Source organism: Thunnus thynnus, chromosome 15, assembly GCF_963924715.1.
Source record: "Thunnus thynnus chromosome 15, fThuThy2.1, whole genome shotgun sequence".
Taxonomy (NCBI): domain Eukaryota; kingdom Metazoa; phylum Chordata; class Actinopteri; order Scombriformes; family Scombridae; genus Thunnus; species Thunnus thynnus.
The window spans coordinates 13,010,111-13,027,779 of NC_089531.1; the positions used below are offsets into that span (position 1 = coordinate 13,010,111).

At 41.0% G+C, this 17,669-nt stretch overlaps 1 protein-coding gene across 1 annotated transcript; it reads left to right on the top strand.

The window, feature by feature from the left end:
* Positions 1–8,265: 8,265 nt before the first annotated feature.
* dpm3 (dolichyl-phosphate mannosyltransferase subunit 3, regulatory) lies at positions 8,266–9,837 on the top strand. Its single transcript, XM_067612684.1, has 2 exons — positions 8,266–8,345; positions 8,583–9,837. The coding sequence occupies exon 2, from the start codon at positions 8,621–8,623 to the stop codon at positions 8,897–8,899; it is 279 nt and encodes a 92-aa protein (XP_067468785.1). The 5' UTR covers positions 8,266–8,345; positions 8,583–8,620; the 3' UTR covers positions 8,900–9,837.
* The last annotated feature ends 7,832 nt before the right edge of the window (positions 9,838–17,669 follow it).

Consider the following 17,669-nt stretch of genomic DNA (forward strand, 5'->3'; position numbering starts at 1 on the left):
ATATTATTCTTCCGGACGTGGCCGCTGCTGAAACATTTATGTTTCTCTTTCTCGTCCATCCATCCATTCACCCGTGAGACTCAATAGCATTAATAATATACAACTTCCTGCTTTTATCACATTGATAATCTGTATCAAGGTAGAGAGAAAAAAAATCAATCAGCTAAATGTTGGCTAAGAGGATTTGAGGGGCATAGCGGGGCCATCTTCTCTCACTATAATAAATGAGGGGTGACAGTAATGCTAGATAGAGCCCATATGGCCACATACTGTAACCTCGTGCACTGCAATTGTGAGAGAAGACACAGGGCTAATTCAATCTAACATTTACACTCCAGCGGCGTATCCTAATCTATTGGATTTGTGCACCGAACTTTGTTTTCTCTGTTTAATGATGCAATGACTATTATGCAATAATAGTGTAGTTTATTGCATAAATCAAACTGCATATAGCCTACATGTGGACAATTAGAGCGCCCTGTGACATCAAAAGCCACATTACAGGAATTGTGTGACATTTTTAAGAAAACGCTTATTCACTTTCTTGCCGAGAGTGAGATGAGAAGATTTATAGCTTGCTCTAATCTGTCTGTCAAATATGAAGCTACAGCCAGCAGTGGTTAGCTTGGCTTAACATAAAGACTGAAAACAGCGAGACAGACTCTGCCCAAAGATAACAAAATCCGCCCACCAGCACGTCTAAAGCTCACTAATCATATATGTGCATCTGTTAATGTCTGTACTTGCATTTATGTATTCTTTGTTGGTTATGACTTCCTTTTTTTCTCTATCTTTGTTGTTGTTGTTGTTGTTGTTTGTATGATAGATTTACACACTGGGTGGAGCACCATTCACTAATTGGAAAAATATATGGATATTGTTATACTATAATTAGGCATATATCGAATTGAATAAAGAGTATTCAAATGAAAAACAACACTTTATATTGCACTTTAAAGTATATCACAGTTTGATTGTGCAAAAACGGTGTAAAAATAAGTTGTGGTTTTAGTGGCCATCATGTGCCATACTTTTGCTTTGCTGGGAGCAGTGACTTAGGCAACCAATGGAGACTTCATGTTGTCCCGGGTCCTCTGTTTCCTTCATTTTCCCGTCTTTTTAAGCTAAACTAACTGGCTATTTCCCAAAATGTTGAACTATTGCTTCAACTTCAGACTGAAACCAAGTATGTGGCTATCCCATCCTTTAGAAATGGTTTCATTCTGCTCCCAAAGAAACGGTTCACTGGTTATGAAGTCTGTCTTTTGGATCAAGTGTGTGAAGTGGACCAAACCATATTGCATAGCTTTAGGCCCTGAAGGTGTAACTTTAAGGCTGGTGTAACATCATATATACGTCTTTACGTTCCACTAGGATATTATTGTTTCCATAAAAACCAAGGTGTGGAATAGCATTTTGGCGAGACTAATTACACAAAATTCTTTGTTACAAATGGTGTGAGCAGGTGTGTGACCATTGCACATGTGGTTAGAAACCAGCATTTCTTGATTGAGCTTTATGTACTGTGTGACATGTCCATTCACTCTGTCAGTCAGGCAGGATGCTGGATATTTTGAGTGGTTTTCCACCTTGGTCAAACATGCTGAGTCGGACCTCAATAGCCCCTGCACAGTTAAAATTCCAGGTTTCTGAAAAGTGAAAGGCAAGTCAAATCAGAATGTCAACAGGGGATTCGTAAACCACACGTTTCCTGGTCTGCTCTGTCAAGACCAGCTGTGCATACATCATAGCCTGCATGATCTGTGTGTATAGTTAAAGAAAGAAATGAGGGGAGGACAGAAACAAAGAAAGAGAGAGACAGAAAGAGTCTGACATAAGACAAGGGATACTCTCAGACATACACATAACATGAAGTGGAGGAGGGGGAGCTGATATTTCATCTGTGAGAAAAAGAGAAAAACAGTCTGATCATTTCTCTGAAGTCTGACAACTCCTAGTCCTATCCGTTACCATGTCAATACTTCACAACAGCCCACACCCGGCGTCCCAGTCTGTCCCTCCTCACCTTCCAGATGCTCACCCAGTGAAGGGGTGAAAGGTTGGCAGGTGCCTGGGGGGGGGGGGTGAGCAGCGAGGAGCATCAGGGTCAGATTTCTGCGAGGTCAAACAGTCACGTTCTTGGGGTAAAACGAGTGGGGAGGGGACACATTATGGTTAGTGTCCAGAGCAGAAGATAGACGGGACCACAGACTAGCAGTCCCACCTAATCAACTTCATTTATGGGCAATGACAGACAGCCACGCATGCCTGAGGCGGCCACAATCAGCTTTCAGGGTATTACCCACCGTCGACCACAAATCCATAATCCTCGAATCCTTGACCTTTCGCATTTTCAACATAAAGTCAATGACAGCCACAATGGCATCGACAAATGTACAGTGCATTTGTGTGATCGGTCGCATTTCAATTCCCAAAATGATCTGTAATTGCGAAATAAATAAGTGGCTGCACCTTCCAAGTGACAGTTATTGATCATACAAGACAAACTGCACAATAATTGAATTCGCGTGAGCTTATTTAAATGCAAACCACGTTGTAATTAGTCTGTAGAATCAATCGACAGCGTATTGATGCGCGCCCGGATGGCCAAATCCACGTGATTCCTCTGATCATGACTTCAGCCCTGACCACCGAACCTAATCTGGTGGAACAAGAAAAGGACATTGTTCACATAATGAGAGACCAAAGGCAATATCTTGGATGCATTCAGTGAAGCTTGTGTCCATCGACTGGACTTAATGAGTATTTGTATGTAACTTTATGTTCGGTTTGGCATGTTTGGCTCTATGATGCCCCAGTTTCTCCATAGCCACCTCATTGTATCAGTGAAATGAGTCAATAATGGTTGCATTTTCCCTATGCTGAAATCAATATGATCTTGGCAAGAGCTATGTTGTCCGCCTGACTGTTAGGTTTCACTCTCCTATAACTACCTCTATAGCAGCTACTACTCTCTGTGCAACCATCACATCTATCAAAGGAAAACAATGTAGTGAGTAGATAAGATTAGTAGACAGGATTCCTCTCTTCCCTCCATTACCATCCATTATGTAAACACGAGATGAGGTCAGTGTATTCCAGTCTAGACATGTAGCTCTACATCATCCGCCCCTTGCTGAGTACGCTGCACTGACCCACATTAATACATTTATAATCAATACCTCCTGAGGTCCCGTGCATACGCTCGCCTATCAGATGTTGAAGGAAATTGGGCAGTCCAATTTAAAATGGCCCAGGGGGAACTTTCATAACCATGTGCCAATTAGTTCCACTGTCAATAATGGTAATGCTAAAGGACATTGTGTTCTGGGGTGAGAGGAGCGGATAGATAGAGGGAGGAGGGAGACATCATCAAGCTTAGGCCCGTTGCTCATTGTTAATGGCTGTTACACTGACAAGAAGCATTTGATCAGACACACACACACATATTGCAGGGCCGTGGATGTGGTTGAGGGGGTTGTGTTATGGGGCAGAATTACACAACCCCATGAAGATAATAAGTAATGACGTCTTATAAAGGTCAACAAACAAAAGCACTAGTGGAACAAACACAGGCCGTGTGATGAGATTCATTAGGACAGCATTGAGAGCGTGGAGAGAGAGAGTAAGAGGGGATGAGGGGATGTGGTGGGGGAGGTGAGGGGAGGGGAGGGAAGGGGAGGGGGGTTGCATTCCTCCGCTGTTTCACTGTGGCCGTCACAGCCGCAGCTGAAACAGGTGTGTTTCTTAACTCAGGGCACAGAGAGCAAGACAAGTGCTATTCTCACATGGTTCAGACTGGTCACACTTCACCACACCCTGACCTTACACCCACTTGAGTAGCCCAAGACTTCATTAAGTAAGCCCTAAGTAGCGCAGGGGTCTCACAACTATTATCTCGACAATTTAATGCAGACTCTTGCTGTCCCTAAATGATCTGGGCTCAAGGATATTTATGAGTAGTCTGCTTATCAACGTCAAAACTTTCAGGAGCTATGCTTGGCATTCGGGACCCCTGATGAGCTGTGACACCGGGCCCTCCGCCCTGATGCTTCTACTTTGATACGCAGTCACCTCACCTGTCTGAGGAGACTCTTGTTAAACTTGCAAAGTCATCACACAAACTTTTCTTTGCTCAATGTGGTTTGACCACGTAGATAATTCATTAAGAGGATATGTGAACATGAAGCTACCAGTTGGTTGCATGAATGCACAAACCACTGCATTTGCTTCTTTTTGGTTAGAGTTGTAGACTTGCAGCATGAGATCTGGGCTCAATTCAGACTTGAAGGACATAGCTGGCGCTATTTTTCTTATCGTCAAACAAATCTCATGCGGAGAGCCAAACCAACAATGGACTGATCCTACTTGTAAGTATTGTGTGTGTATCCAAAACCTGATATCATATTCCTCTGTGCTGGAGACCGCCGTTGTTGTCCAAAAACAGCCGCACCAGTGCACTGGGTGACATGTTCCTTTACCACAAAGAGTTTTGGGTACGGTAGTTAGTTTAGAAACGGCTCCAAAGAGTACAACAGCGATCACGTTTTCAGTCTCCAGAGAACAGTTCCTTGTGCAGCAGACGCCACTGTGCATACGCAGGAACGTGGATACGTTTACAGTTTGGCTAGCTTGTTGTGTTACATATCACAAGCTCTTGAACCGCAAGAGTTGCTTTGATAAGATTTAAGATTTGACATGGATTTAAATTGATTGACTTAAGACTTGACTTGAACTCACCCCAAAAGATTTTAAAACAATCAATTTTAAGACAAGAAAAACATCTAAAAAAAAGTCATAAGGATAGATTGTAAAATCTCCTCTGAATTATCCATGGAAGTTAGTTTCTGGATAAATCTGTGATGAGAAATATGCTGTGCTGTTGGAAAGTAAGGCTTTCATCATAAACAATGCCTCCTGACAAGATTTAGGAGCCTGGAGAGGTTGTCTCATCACTTAAACCATTCCTCATAGTTTGCTGGCCAGCCTGGCGTTATTTGATTTGAGTTGATGCTTTCCAGACCAAAATTTCATAGCAAAAAACCTCAACTTGAAAGATTTTGGCTGGGTTTGCCACGCTCACCTCCTTTTACTTCAGTATCAGTTCTCGGTCTTCCACCAGCAGTGAACCCGGACACGGTGACGCAGTTTTAGTCACTCTTTCCTTTTCCCGAACACATCTACACACACATCTAATGACAACATAACACACTGCTATGGTCTCCAGCTCAGGAAACAGAGGGTTCCTGTTTTTGACTCCAAGCTCTATTGTTATCTTTAACAGCATTTTGACAGTACACGCTCTCTCTCTCCTTGTCTGGTTTTCTTTCCCTCTACAGCTCTTGCTTCACACACTCGAGATATTACACAATCATTACTGTATCAAGCCAAATCTTGATCCCCATATAGCTCTTTAGTACCACACATCCTTATCTGGACCTTTCACTCTGCTAATATTGACAAAACCAGAGAGATAGAGTCAACACAACTCTCCATTTCCACTTTTCCTGTTTTATCTATGCCTCTTATCTTTTCTCTCTGGATGGAGTCACACAGTCACTCCTCCTTCTGCAGTTGAGGATCAAGTATCTCCTTTACCGTCGCTCTGCCTCTGACAATCTCTCTAACTGTCTTCATGCTCTTTCTCATTCCCTCTGCCTGCTCACTGCATTGTGGGAACCGGCTGAGGTGCTGCATGCAGTCTATTTCGCAGTTGAAGGTGTTAGGGGGATTGGAGAAAAGTCTGGATAAGCAACAGCTGGATTTAATGCACCATTAAGGTCATTGGTTGTTCAAGCTGCACCTGCAAATCCCCTGATTTCACCCCCCTGTCTAAACCTCTCTCCTCTGTCTGTTCCCTCCCCTCCCTCCCCTCCTCTTTTCTCTGTTGCCCTCTCCTCTTTCGTCCACTTAGTCACCCCTTCTTTTCATTCCCGGCCTCTCAGCTTTCCCTCTCTCTTGCCCTGTCAGCTATGAAATCCCTCTCTCTTTTCTGGTTCTTTAACGAAAATAACTGCTGCCACCTCTTCACTCTTCTCTCACTCCGGTACCCCCACATCCCTGTCTCCTTTTTTGTCTCGCTCCGCATGTCCTTCTCTCCCTCTCTTTCTTTCTCCACCTCTATGTCTCTCTCTCATTCTCCCTGTTTCAATGCCCCACCCGCTCGCAGGCTGTTGTGTTGTGTCTGCCAGGCCTTCTCGGCTGGAGCACAGGTTTCCTGAGTACTGGAACGGAACAGGAGCTGGCAGGGAGATACACTGAGAAAAGCCAGCTCGACTGTTCCCACTGAGCGTCACACACGCTCACACTGCTGCTCAAACCGATGCAACATGGTCAGGGCACAGCATACACTATGATGTATGTAATGATGCAGCATGAGATGAGTAACCCCACCTGGATTCAGTTAAAAAACTATGAAATGAAACACAGGGTCTATTGATAAAAAAGTACTGTTTAGTTTAATTATAATTATAAGAGAATATTTAGTGGCGTCTTTACCTTTAAATTTACAAAATAAAGACAAATTTACATATAGACATTAATACTGACACAATTAGTCAATTAAACAATCAACAGAAAGTGAAGCACAACAATTCTAATAGTCGATCAAGTCAGTTATCAAGCAAAAATGCCAAATATTCACTGCTTCCAACTCCTCAAATTTGATGATATATTGATTTTCTACATTTTATATCATTGTAAATGAAATATCTTTGGCATTTTGGACATTTGGTTGGACAAAACAAGCACATTTCGCTATATTTTGACATCTTATTTACTAAACGATGACTTGATGAATCAAAAAAAATTGTCGAGAGATAACTTGATAATGAAATTAGTCTTTAGTTGCTGCCCTAACAGGCATATGCCCCTGTTTCTTGTTGAAAAATCATATGGACAGACATTTATGGCGCTCATGATTGTTTAAAAAGCCATCTGTAAGAAAAAACATCCTCACACTACACTGCAAACTTGGATGTATAATTGTTGATTTCATGGTTTTAAAGAGTTACATTTTCTGCAAACAGACATTAACGTTGACTGTCTTCCAGCCTTGCATATTACAGTTTGCATAAACATGAAGAAACTGGCTGGCAGGCGTGCAGCTCGTCACTTACACTATTAACACTGGTGCAGACAAACATAAACACCGCCGTCCTAAGAATAACTCCCTATTTTTCCCCAAAGAATAATGTTTATTTCACAATGGCTCTTTGGTGTCCCCCCCTCCCCAGCTAAGTGAATGATGTTTACATCTCCCACTCCTCCTGATTTCACCCTGGAGAGGTCCGTGCCCTCTCCACCTGGACAGTTCACCACCCTGAAAGAACAGACGTGCCCCATAGCACCTAAAGAGACACCAAGATCTAACAACAGTGTGCTCCCAGTGGCCCCTAATGAAATTGTTGTTGGATTCCTCGCTTTAGAATGACATTAGTATTTATGGATAGCTTTAAGCTTAATGGTAATCTAATTTTCAAAATGGCTTTTCTAAATTAAGAGGATGACACAGAAAAACCGTTAGAGGTCTAATGTGTGTTAAAAGCCTGACTGGGGACCTCATTAGAGACCCAGTTGAAACAAATTGTTTTCTCTCTCTCAGCTGACAGGGCACTAGTGGTGTTAATACATCAGACAACAATCTAGTGCAGCGTTTGTTTTGTACATTAAATCATGAGGTGTTTTAATGAAAGAAAGAGACAGCAACAACATTAAGATTTATTGAGACATATAAAAAAAGTTAGATAAAGCAATTACTCTTTCTGACCTGTCACTCCTCCATTACAAACTAGTACCCAAAAAATACAACAAAACAGGCTATATACAGTACAATGTGAATTCAATACACCATTGCACCAAGAATCTATTAATGATAAAATAATACATACAAATGGATAAATAAATACATACATAAAATGTAATAAAATAAATAAATAATATAAAATGAATGAAATAAAAATGTTCTTTAAAACGTTTCATTGATTGTATTTTGGATTTGAGATCTATTATCATAGAGGAATAAATCAAATAAATCAAACTTAACTACAGCGGTGAGGAATTTTACAAATAATATGGAATTTAATGAAATGTCTTTCTCTGTATGTTCCTGGTCCCACCTGCCAACAGATTTTACTCCATAATACTGTGTTTTTGTCTTGTTGAAGAGTTGAGTGTTGTTGTTGTTTTTTTACACCAAAGAGGTGTTTGTGATATGGATGCATTATCTGATTGTGTTGAAAACACTCAATGAAATAATAATAGTGACTAGAACTACATTTCCCATAAGGCGTCGCTGGTTGCCACATCATAAACCTGCGCAGAGCTGAGCTGGCGTTAGAGAGGAGGTAAACACATCGGATTGTTTCTTCTTAAAATGATTAGAGAACGAAATACGTTTTAAACAATTTATTTATTTCATTGAGTCCGACTGTTTTAAGTCTGAGATTGTTTTATTCCTGCGACAAGCAGCTCATTACCTTTCCCGTGTGTTTTGGCTACATAGCTGACACGGTGCTACTCTGCTGTGCTAAAGCTAAGCTAACTATATGAATTGACGTTCAAACCCTTTGTTTCTTACTCAGGTTGTCTCCGTGAAATCTCCTCGGTGGCTCTTATCACCATGACTAAACTTCTGGAGTGGCTGTTCGCTGTGTCGGTCGTGGTCGCCGCCTGGGCTTTGGTCACTTTCGACCTGTTGGACCTGAGCCTGCCGCAGACTTATAGAGAGGTCGCCTGGCCCATGCCGCTGTATCTGCTGGTGTCATTCGGCTGTTACTCCCTGGCCACGGTGGGATACAGGGTGGCCACCTTCAATGACTGTGAAGAGGCTGCGAAGGAGCTGCAGGGCCAGATAGCAGAAGCCAAAGAGGACTTGAGGAAAAAGGGCTTGAAGATGTAGAACTATAGGGAAGGACTATGTAGAAACTTTTGAGTGACTGGCAGGGAAACTTGGACCACCATCACACTCAGTCCAGTATCTGCACTTGCACTGTTGGGTTCTTGTGTGTCTCCTATTGATGATCTTTGAATGTGTAAATGTGACTGATTGCTGAATGTACACCCTTCTTTTCATTGTTTCCAGCAGACATGATATGTACATCAATCAACATTTGGAGTAATGTTTACTTTTATAGAATCTCATTCACTGTCATGTTAAAATTAGATATTGATCAGGCGTGCTTCCGCTAATGAGAAATGTCAGGCTTAATGGATGTTTTTTGGGTCACTCAAAAATCATAATGGAGCAGTTTTAACCCTCTTAAAACGTTTGTCCTTGTCACCACCACTAAAGGACCCCCCTGCCTCCACCACCACCACCACAACCACCACTACCTTTTTATAAAGAATGAGATTTGACTGTGTGTGCAAGTTTCTGTTTAAATTACACCGTGGCAGGTTGTTTCACAAACTTAAACCAGATGAAAGAGACAGTGAAAACACATGTTGCAGTCTTTTTTATTGTAAACTGCACACACGTAACCCACCGTTGGCACACTGCTAAATACCACTGAGTTCATATCACCGGTATGCTAAACCGTCATCTGTAACCAGTTGCTGATCACCGTCATCAAATGGAACCAAAAGGTCATGTTGGAAGAATCTGACTAATGTCGGTTTCTCACTGGGAATTCTCAAATGCTTTCAATCTGTCTCTGCTTCAGAATGGTCGTACACGTAGCGTGGACCTTGTTGTGTGTGTCTGGAGATTGTTGCTTGTCAGTGTAAATGGACTAGATTTTATCTGTAAAGTAGTGTACATTCCATTGTCCAATATCAGACCTGTACCCTGAAGCTATTGCTGGGACCTAATTAAATTGGAGTCTATTTTCTTCAGTTCTTCTGCCTACAAATGTGTGTGTGTGTGTGTAGGCGGGCTGGGGGTTCGGATAGGCCCAGGAGGTATGCGAGTATGTGCATGAGAGCTTGTATATATGATGCATTCCTTCTCCAAGCATATCCACATGGCCTTAGGGCTTTATATTCAACTGCTCAATGCCTCCTTCTGTGCATTAGACAGATCTCTTTTGTCCCATTTTCTAGTTAACGGCAGAAAATATACATTATGCAGCATTTCATTTTCTTCCCTCACAGAGAGTTGTTCTAATCAGAAAATGTAAGTTAAGTATGTCGTTGTTGAAGTAATCTGACGTTGGCGAGTACAGTTCTTTTGTGTGCGCCTTAAAAGGCTGCCTTTGCTCATTTTCGGCGAGTCCCTGCTGTGCATAAACAAAGCATAGCCTGGCCAAAGGCATCATTATAGGGTTTCAAAAGCTCTCATAACTTCAGAACAAATGCAAAAGAGTTGGCAGTTCTCTGTGTGCAAGCTCTGCCTGTTGTGCCGTTTGGCTGCAGCCCCATCATGCCTTGCAACGCCACCCCCCATGAATGTCTGCAAGCTGTTGCTAGAGCAGACTGGATGAAAGGCAACCTGTTATTTACCAGAAAACCTTCTACTCTGGCAATTACACCAAATGCTTTACTCAGTAGGCAGTTATGTTCTTACTCGTAGCCACATGTGAAATAGTTAATCACTTCTCTTTGTCATCACTCTCCTCAAATCTAACTTTGAAGACATCCATCTGTTCAATCTTTCTCTGCAGGATGTCAGACATAAGTATAAATCAGATTAGGCTCAACATGTTATAGGCCACACAGTGCATGTTAACAGTGCAAGCATTTTTGTGCCTTTTTCCATTTAATCCCTTATTTCAAACATACAGCACATAAGCTTCATCCCAGACATAGCCCTTAGCATTTACATAATAGTAAGTGTAAGTAAGTGTAATCTGATGCACAGGGAAAGCGGTCCCGACAGAAGTGACCTCAAACACTCGAGCTTTTTTTTTTTTTTTTTTCCAATCTCCATGCATTTAATTTGCAGCAAACGTGATATGACTCCCACAGTCACTGCTGCTGCTGTGATGATGGGAGAGATTGCACCTGATACAGTAAGGTAACTCGAAGCACCGAGCAAAATCCATAATAATGATTGCATAGTAATTTTGTATCTCTGCCTGCATACTCTTCTGACTTGGAGGTGAGAGGTTTTTGCGCCTCTGGTGAGGAAAGCTGCAGAGAGCTGCCTTTGCATTTCAATGGACTTCTTAAAGATTCAGTGTTGTCAACTTCGAGAGCTGTTATTAGGGTGCATCATTTTAGCAGAGCAGCAGTAAAGGGCCTTGAATTGTTACCTGAGCTCTTCAGTTGCCAGATGATGAGAAGGAATAAAGCTAAGTCGAGAGCTGATTATCCTTTCTTGTCGGTTTGAATTCGTGTGACTTCAGAGTTCAGGACCATTTATTGTTCCTCTAGAGTGAGCTGTCTTGGAAGTAGAGGTGAATGAAAAGTAAATTACATAATTTCACTGCATGACCTTAGATGTAGGCGTCATACATTCATTAATTAGATGATATATGTGGATGAAAGGCAGCTCGCAGCAGACATATGAAATACTAACACACATTCCAAGAGGACATCAATGTATATCATGTATATTAAAAAAAGTAAAAAAGTTAAAACCTGCTCAGAGGAGATGCACCTGAAAATAGGACCAATATCAAACAGGCAATAAAAACTTGCAAATCTGCAAAAAAAAAAAAAAGCCCTACTAATTATGTCAAAAACTCCTCCCATATCTCATGAAACACACAAAAGTTTCACAGCTGTGGGCACAAAAGACCTTCTAAATTGTTCTGTGGAGCGTGTAACTGGTGACTCAGCACACTTTTTAGGCTAGTGAAAACACCAAACAGGGGATTCCCTTAAAGTATAATTTAAACTCCTGGTTCTTTCCTCCAAATCCAATTAAAGAACCAGCTTTTTTAAATAAATGTGTTAACCTTTTTCCCACTGGCAAGATGTGATGTTCCCCCAACTTACAACAGACACTAAACTCTTGATAGAAAAAACATTTGAAAGCTTCCCACAGTTTCAGACTTTGAAGAACTGAGAAAAAACAAGCCAGACTTTGCTTTTGTGAGCACAACATTAACATTTACTGATCCTCTCAGTTTCATATCAATATGAACTGACCAGAAGATGTCTCACAGTTCTTCATTTATCATTTACTTTAGCTGGTAAAAGTTGAAATTCAGTTGTTTTTCACACTGAAGATATGAAGCTGGTGCTGAATTATCTAAATTATTGATTCACTCTTGTATCACAAAGTAGTGAATTCTGTACACTTGTTCATGTGTCTAACTAATCTAAAACCCCTTATTGATGTAACATGCATAAATGGTAATTTCAAAAACCTTTTTGTTGCTGCTTCGGTTTTGCTGTGTGTATTCTTTTTTGGGGGGGTTGGGGTATGAGAGTCACTTACCAGCATTTCATAATTACTTTGGCTGGTTTTGGAAAGGGAGGATTTTGACAGTAAGGGGGAGGCTGACAAAGATGACAGACGCACACAGAATATTCTTCGTCTTCTGCTTCAAAACAGGGGAGGTGAGAGGCGTCGGATAAATTGGGAAAGGAGCTGAAAAACTGAAGAAAAACCTAATGGGGATAGAGACAGTGAAAAGATCAGGCCATAGGGGTTGTGCCCACAGCATGGCCCCACTGAGACCTTGAGACACTATAAAAAAAACATTTCTAGAGACACTCAGTGACACTGCCGGGAGCAAATCCATCTCGACAGGCTGAGAACCAAGACTGAAAAATGATAGGTTATCATTTTTCTGCACAGAAAATACTTTTTTTTTCTCCCACCCACACATTTCACAGCAAAACCTCAAACCCATCTAGAGACGGACAGAGAGAGAGATGGAGTTAGTAATCGTGGCCCCAAGCTGAAAGAGATGGAGATTTGATACATTCGATACAGATACAGAAAGGGAGGAAACCAGTAATGAAAGGATGAGAGAGTGACATGAGGACAAATCAAAACAGAAGATAAGATAGATTCAGATAGAATGACTAAATTAAAGTGACAGAGTGAAAGAAATGTGTGTAGAAAGTTCATGCACCCTCAGTCCAAAACTGCCTTCAACTTGTTTGACAACAGGATAAACAAATATACAATGCATCATTTAGTTGTCAATCAATTTTTCAGTTTGTCTTTAAATCGACAATTTGAATAGAAATCAAACCAAAACCAGAAAACAACTTGGTTTTTGCTTTAATAGACAGGTAGATAGATAGATAGATAGATAGATAGATAGATAGATAGATAGATCCCTCAGCAGAGAGATGCTGTGCGCCTTTACGCACGAGGCACAGCAGCGTAATCTCATTGATTATTTAAATTTCAAGACATGCCGACAGCATCGGTCAGGATCTAATGGTAATTCATGTTCTATCTTCTTCTGCACACCCAAAAGGTCAGCTGTTACACACACACACACACACACACGCACGCACACACACACACACACACACACACACATACACACACACACGCGCGCGGTCCAGGTTGATGCAGTGAACTTTTTTTTGGAGAAAAGCAGCCGTCCTCCTGATAAATCCTGAGCTCCATCAGAGCTGTCTAAAACATTTTATTTCAGAAGCTAAGGGTTTAATTCTATTTCCCCCAGGAGAGTTTTCTCTGTCCTGTCAAGATTATAACCACAGTTAAACTTTTAGCTTCTGAAATAAAATTTTTTAGACAGCTCTGATGGAGCTCAGAATTTATCAGGAGGACGGCTGCTTCACTGTATGAACCTGGACTGTGTGTGTATGTAACAGCTGACCTTTTGGATGTGTAGGCTAGAAGAACACATAACATTAATTACCATTAGATCCTGACTGATCCTGTGTCAGGAGATTTAAATAATCAATGAAGTTACGCTCATGTGCCTCGTGCGTAAATGCGCACATCTCTGCGTCTATCTATCTATCTATCTATCTATCTATCTATCTATCTATCTATCTATCTATCTATCTATCCATCTATCCATCTATCTATCTATGGGAAAAACGGAAAAACAAAATGATACATTGCATACTTGTTTATCCTGTTATCCAACAAGTTGAAAACAACTTTGGGCGGAGGATACACGGACCGTAGAAGCGTGGATGTGAGAATGAATAAAAAAAAGGAGAGAGTGACTAAGTGACACGGGCAGGAAACCAAAGCATGAGCTGGAACAAGACAGATGACCCTTGCAGTGGCGACGGCTGTGAGTGACTTTTTCGGGAAAAGGAGACCACACCCCGACCGCCGGCGATGGCTGGGGACCAAAATGTGCCCTGATTGGCTCGAAAGGCTCCAGCTTGTTCTGTGTAACCAAAGTGTTTCCTTCCCATCATCCCCGTCTGACCTTGCTGTCATTTAAAGCTTTTACAGGACTCAAGCAGGAGAGGGAATAAAGGAGCTTCCAAACATGCGGCTACATTAAAATGAAATTTAATCCGAACATGCAGTGCATCATCACTATATAAAAATGATGTGATCGCGGCTAAAAAGTCACTCAAGGGTCAGCCCATTGTTCTTTCTCTGCTCATAAACAGCTGCTTTGATACTTACGGTTCCCATTCTAGAGCAGCGTGAAAGCTTATAAATGCTACAAATAGCTACAAAAACATTAGATAACCTCCCAAAGGCCCTGTAAGACAGATACTCCTGGCTCTTCTGAGTATGTTAACATACGCTAGCAGGCAGACAGGGACTGGTCGTCATGTGTCCTGCTGATACGGAGGCCTGACGCAGTCCAGGATGCAGAACCAGCTGGCCATGTCAAGCCATCTCTGCATTGTGGATCTGTCTTGCTGCGTCTCACTGCCGCCTCCACACACATGTTGGCTCAGCTTCCCTTGATGATAAATTGGTAAATGCCCTGTTCTCCTGCTTGTTGGGAAACAGACACACACACACACACACACACACACACACACACACACACACACACACACACATAAATACATGCATAGGATATACTGTACATATATAATTAATATATATCAATCTTAACATGTTAATGTTCATATACTTGTTATTTTGAACTGTCTTAATATTGGGACAAATTGTATTTTGATGCTTTGGCAACATTGTTCTCAAATGTTTCATGCCAATAAAGCCCATTGAATTGAATTGAATTGACACTGAATTAATAAAACCCCAGTTTGCGTTGTTCATGTGTTGTGTAAAACTCGACGATGTTTGAAAAACCCAAAATGTCATTTAACAACACTGAAAGTATTTCCAGAATTCCTGAGCATCTGGATGAAAAAATATTCCATCTGCTGCATAATAAAAAAAAAAAAGATTTTTTAACCTATTACCCAAGTTGCACCACTGTTTCCCAACCAGCCAAACAAACAATGATGGCAGCCGGAAATGACTGTAGGCTATGTCCATGCTCAAATTGGGCAAAAAAATTTATCTATGTTGATATTACATTGTTTTATTTTACATTTTCATACAAAATAATGTGTTTATGTTTCCATGCCATGTTAAAATTAGCATGGAAATATGTCATTTCTGTCTACCCGGATAGGAAATATAGTCGAAACTTGGGAAACGGCTTAACAATCTTTTTTTTATTGTGCAGAGGACATCCTATATTTTCATCCAGATGATTAGATTTTATTTTGTTGTTAAACAATCTTCTGGGTTTTACAAAGATCGTATTTTTTGTTTTTTTTGTTTTTTTAAACGACTGATGCTCAACTCTATGACAATGTAATGGTAACACATGAGAGGCACAAACTGTCGCTAGATTTAAGATACACTATATTAAATGCTGTGTCGAAGCAATGTCCACCTTCTTTGATCATATTCTCAACATGCAGATATTTGGATTCATGCTGTCCTTGCTACTAATGCTTCTGATCTATGAATGTATATTGAAATATATAGTTTTTCCTCCCATAAGCCTCTAAAGACATTGCCTTCAGGATGTTCAAGTTTTTCTCGCTCTGTGTTTGCTCTGGTTATCTCCTGACTGCCCTCAACATTTACTGCGGCGTTAAAGGTTTCACACTTGCGGTTCACATTTACTCAAGCTGGTATGCTGAACGAGTAAGTAAATAAAAAGAATTGTTCCCCCTTGACAAGATACTACTCAGTGGGGCCCTTTCTAGGGGTCGGGCGGTTAAGAGGCCTGTCCACCGGCCTTAATTTATGGCCATCCCTTTGAAAACACTGGGGAGTTGCGAGGCAGTGGCACCAGTTTTTGGTGTTACAGCTGTTTTTACTGTCACGGCCGTAAAGCTCCCCTGGGAAGGGAGAGACAAGAGTAGGGGAGATGAGAACAATGGTTTGTCATGCAACTTGCAGACGACTAAAGGACCATGGCTGGAGGAAAGTGGAGGAGTGTGTGTGTGTGTGTGTTGGGAGGGGGTTGTTGTAACACAGGGTGGAGCCTCGTCAGAAGGCTAAGATTAAGACAGTACAAAGATCACACCTGTGTATTTTGTCTCCATGCCAAAAGGCTGCCCTAATGGTAATGATAAACATAGAACTCTCTCCTGTATTCCTTTATCTATTGTTGCTTTTTCCCGTCTCCAGCCACCTTGGCCTTGATTCTATTCAAGTCCTGTCACATTAGTGTGCGTGAGCCATTATCTGTGATATTGGCTCCTCTGTGGAAATCTTTCCGATGTAATGAAAAGGAGAAATGGGATGGGTTTCCTGGAGCGTTGTAGTATCAGAATCACATTAGTTTCAAGGCAAAAAAAGTGATCTTCCCTTTAGAATAATGCCGAGAAACTAACTGGATTCTTAATATATAAATATATATTCACAACGAAGCTGTTCTGGTTTTCCAAAAATATGGTTTTTTATTTCACATGAAATTTTCACATTTAGCATATTTATCAAACAGGTCTTTTATATAATCTTCTATATATTTATATATATACATATTATACACTTATCTTACTTACACATGTACAAAAATCATGTAACAAGGATTCAGATTTTAAAAAAAAAAGAAGACTGACTTCAGCGGTAGTCATACACTGTTGTGCTTTGTTGTTCAAGCCAGTCTGTCAGGTGAAGATGCGCTTGGCAACTCGGTTTGATGCCGTGTCCTGTCTGTTGTGAACTGATTATTAGAACATTTCCAAATAATCCAAATACTGTGATAATTATTCTGAACAGCTGATTACTTTTGCTGTGTGTTTAGAAGTGTACATTTGTTTTCTAACTGGAAACCTAAATGAAAGAACCAGGATACTCAGGGTTGGGTCCTGTTGTAATGAAAGATTTGATACCAGCTCTTCATATCGGACAGTTTATCCAATACAGGGGCAAGATCCAACAAACAGAGAAGTCCAGCCTCTCTGTGGTACACACAACATCTCAGTGTTTGCTTTTGGCAGAAATACATTTAGTCATATCGCTCTTTTAATCAATCGCTCCCTAGCTCGCGCACGTTATCTTACTCTCACCGCAACACACATATTTTCCCTTTCACACAAGTACTAACTCTACCAGGAGAGAGAAAAAGCTCTCTCCATTACCAACAGTAAACATTTCGTTTCGTGAGCACATGGTATATACAGTTAAACATCTCAGCTGCAAATGTTATAAATTATCTTCACAGAATGTACACGTAACACAGTTCAATGTAGTGTGTCTGTCATGTGTTACAGAGCGTCTGATGTCAGTGTGTGTGTTTGTGTGTATTTGTGTGCAACACTGTTGTGGAGTGTATGTTGGTGTCTTTTTACTGTGCAGTATTAGTGCTACAGTATTTAAGCACATGGTCGAGTTTGCAAAGGAA

Bases quoted from the DNA above. Each gene is read 5' to 3' on its own strand.
- dpm3 (XM_067612684.1), top strand. From the start codon at position 8,621: ATGACTAAACTTCTGGAGTGGCTGTTCGCTGTGTCGGTCGTGGTCGCC.